Here is a 3,998-nt window from a genome sequence, read left to right on the forward strand (position 1 = left end):
CTGAATCCGTATTTGAGAATTTTTTTAAGTGAGCTTCTAGCATTTTGACAGACCGGTCATTGGTCAATCTTATATATATATATATATATATATATATATATATATGTTCATGTACTGAGTATCATTTCTCAAAGTTGTATCACCAAATACACACACACACACACACACACAAATCAACACATACAAACAACACACACACATACACACTTTAGTGTGGCTTTCATGTATTATTATATCAACAAAAAAAAGTACCAAGCATTGACTGAAGAATCCCACAATACATTTAATTATAGTATCATATATTTATTTTATTTTAACAGAATAATCGTTGACAGTGAGTTTAAAGATTCGGCTAAGCTGCCTTCGTCAGACTATAAGGTTTATGAGGATTTTCTAAGCTTCTTATATATTTTTAAGCTCATCTTGTGAGTAGGTCAAAGTGGTTGCAGAGTAGATATAGTCTAAAAGTATATCTATGTGGTATATATATATATATTTATGGAGGACGACGTTTAAATCTTCTCTAGATAAGTGAAAGTGAGGTAGTGAAGTATTGAGCAAATAATAAGATTAAATCGGTTATGCCTTTATCCCTTGCCGCCATGTTTGTTATGAATATATTTACACGATTTACAGTTTTTCGGAAATAAAATGGCCATGTAATGTGTAAGGGACTGTCGTAGGAAGTTCCGCTTGACTTATCAAGGTCATGGTTTTAGCATCTATTACATAAAGATAATGTTTATTTGTTGCTGCGTCTGCCCCCGGAAGTACCAAGACACCATCGTCCTCTTCTTTCGCATTTGGTGTCGGAACGAAAATAGCTTCGCTCACGTACACACCGGTCTTGTAATAGTATTTGTCTCTTCCTTTCTCACAGACATCCTTCTTGATTAAAGCTATACTTGTGATATTATCGTGTATTACTCTTAAGGCCACGCCATATAGAAAACAGTAAGGTTTACTTCGGTAATTTTCGTTAATCGTCGGAAAATCAAACCGAGTAAGAAATGTTTCGTTTGAAGGTCTGGAAAATGAATGAACTTTGCTTGTCTTGTTTTCAATGTTGAAAATATATCGTCTGATCTGAGCTGAAAACGGAATATTTTTTCTTTTGGCTGGATTCACCATATTCTCTACAAACATAGATTTTACAAATAACGGGTCATCGTAACCAACTGCATCTACAATAATATTTCCATTTTCATCCTCGTAGGCATTTGCGTGGTGCATGATAAAGCTGTTTTCTGTTTTCATATTTATAACCTCGCCAGTCTTCAAGTTGATTATGTTAACGTCAATCGGTTTATCTCCATACCAATCCATTCCATCGAACGGGTGCATTTCTTTCAGAAATTTTGGAATGTTCAAATACATCGGATGACAGAACAATATCCCATAATGCTCAGTCGTAGAAAAAGAATGCATGTAGGGTATTTTGTCAACGGGTACATTTGCAATGACTTCTCGCTTCTGTGCCGTATGAATTCGAATAAACTTCACTGAACTTTTCACCCAAGGAATCAAGCTCAACGTTGACAGGAATAACAAAGAGTTATTTGTACCAAATTCGGGCAGAGGGTGGGCCGTGGATATGAGGTTTAAGAAGCCAATGGATGACTTCTGGGGAACTGGCGCCTCACATGCAGAAATAGTCTGTAAAGTAGTACAATTGAATTCATACATTTTCCAGTAATCTGTGAGTGCAAAACAACCCTTGTCGTCTTGGCCGTTTGCTTTGGCCGTTTTGTAATAAGAATAGACGTTGACGTTCATGTTATCCAAACCGTTTATGATGGACTTAAATTGTTTCCATCGACTGAAAGGTGGTTCAACGCCAATAAACGTGAGATACGGAGCAATATCGTCTGTGGCGATGCTTTTATTGTAAGTCGAACTCTTTACAAACTTCGTTGAAAAAAGAGCTGTGTTATTTCCGGTTATCTTCCAGCTCGACAGTTTGGCAAAAGAATCGAACAAGTGCAGAAAATGCCTTTTGCCACTTTCAAACTGACCAAAACCATTTCGTATCTGCAATGAAATATTTAGGTGAGAGAAATGGCAGGAATATATTTCATATTTTATCTTGTATCTTTGGTTTGTTTCAGTCATTGGACTGCGGCCATGCTGGGGCACCGCCTTAAAGGGTCAAGTCGATCAAATCAACATCAGGACTTTTTTTTTTAATAAAGAGGGGAGTAGTACTTATTTCGTCGGTCACTTTGTCAGTAGTGCTAAGTAACAGGGACATAAATAAGGCAACACCGGTTGTCAAGCAGAGAAGGGATACAAACACACAAAGGGATACAAACGCACAAGGGATACAAAGATGCATACACATACACATACACACACACATACACACACACATACACACACACATACACACACATACACACGCACATGCACACACGCACGCACACACATGCATATACGACGGGCTCCTACACAGTCTCCGTCTACCAAATTCGTTCACAGGACATTGGTCAGCCTGGTGGCTTTAGTAGAAGACTCTTGTCCAATGTGCCGCGATGTGGGACCGAACCGAAAACAACGCGGTTGCAAAGCGAGGTTCTTAACCACACAACCATATTTGCGTCAAATCAACAAAGTACTATACAAATGATCGCTTAATCTGCTAGATATGGCTCCCAAATCTCCGTCAAATCACATCATAGATAGATAGATAGATAGATAGATAGATAGATAGATAGATAGATAGATAGATAGATAGATAGATAGATAGATAGATAGATTTAATATAGACACTAACCAAATTTCCTTTTAACCATTCCGGAATTTTCCGATCGAAATAAATGGGAAAGTCATTGAATTCTTTGAGATTTGTCGTATATAAAGTGCTGAAAGTGTCTGCGAGTGCACTGGAAGCGGCGGTGAGAGATGACACTGGTAGCCCACAGACTGATAACAGTAGAGAGGCAAAGAGGGTCGCTGGAACACACATTGTTGGTCCTTTCCTGAGAAATGAAAGAAAGTGAATTCGATTAGCAATGGTCATACCATATCTATCTGCCGGCTCGCCACCTGTATAATAATAATAATAACGATAATGATAGCAATAATAATGATAATAATAATAATAAGGATATGCCAATACACACAGATAGAGAAATTAAGGCCAATAGGCCAGATATAGTTGTCAGAGATCATAAAGAAAAAAAATGCTTTCTAATTGATGTATCAATACCAGCAGATGACAACGTTTCCCTAGAAGAAATGGAAAAACTTTCAAGCTACGAAGACCTGGAAATAGAGGTAACTCGAATGTGGAATCTAAAAACAGAAACAATTCCTCTCATAGAAAGCACCTTAGGTATAATAAAAAAAATATTCAGACAAATACATAACAAAAACACCAGGACTTACAAATATATATAACATACAGAAAATTGCACTACTGGGCACTGCACACATCCTACGCAAAACACTTTCAATACAGTAACCATAAGAGCATCACAGTAAACCACAGTACATACCCAAGGCAAACAGAGCTGCGCTCAGTAGTGAAGTGAAAGCACGTTATAAAAATAAAACTACTGAATAATAATAATGTAGAAAGGATTGGGATAACTCCTCTTGAAGATATAGAGTCAAAATTAAAATTAATAATAAGAAAATAGACATATATGCTTACTTTCTCGCGGTTCAAAGATCGCCCAATAATCAAAGGTGTTTGTTGAAGTTGTTATCAACACTGAAGATAGAAGTCTGCATTGACTTGCAAATATATATAGAGAGGGCTAGCGGTGCGGACGGGGGCTAGCGATGCGGAGGGGGCTAGCGGTGTGAAGAGGGCTAGCGGTGCGGACGGGGGTTAGCGGTACGGAGAGCAATGGGTATCTTCATGATAAGGATATATGCGTGTATATATGTGCTTGGATGTGGATATACTCATACAGATGTGTATGCATATATGTATGTTCGTATGTATGTATATGTATATATATATATATATATATATATATATATATATATAT

General features: G+C 37.3%; 1 protein-coding gene across 1 annotated transcript; it reads right to left on the reverse strand.

Annotated features, from left to right (window-relative positions):
• Nucleotides 1–278: 278 nt before the first annotated feature.
• Nucleotides 279–3,715, reverse strand: LOC106876815 (retinoid isomerohydrolase). Its single transcript, XM_014925527.1, has 3 exons — nt 3,656–3,715; nt 2,774–2,978; nt 279–2,031 (listed from the first exon to the last, which is right to left on the reverse strand). Exons 2-3 carry the CDS (start codon nt 2,963–2,965, stop codon nt 631–633), a joined length of 1,593 nt encoding a protein of 530 aa, XP_014781013.1. The 5' UTR covers nt 2,966–2,978; nt 3,656–3,715; the 3' UTR covers nt 279–630.
• Nucleotides 3,716–3,998: the final 283 nt, after the last annotated feature.

The sequence above is a fragment of the Octopus bimaculoides genome, chromosome 27 (genome assembly GCF_001194135.2).
Source record: "Octopus bimaculoides isolate UCB-OBI-ISO-001 chromosome 27, ASM119413v2, whole genome shotgun sequence".
Classification (NCBI taxonomy): Eukaryota; Metazoa; Mollusca; class Cephalopoda; order Octopoda; family Octopodidae; genus Octopus; species Octopus bimaculoides.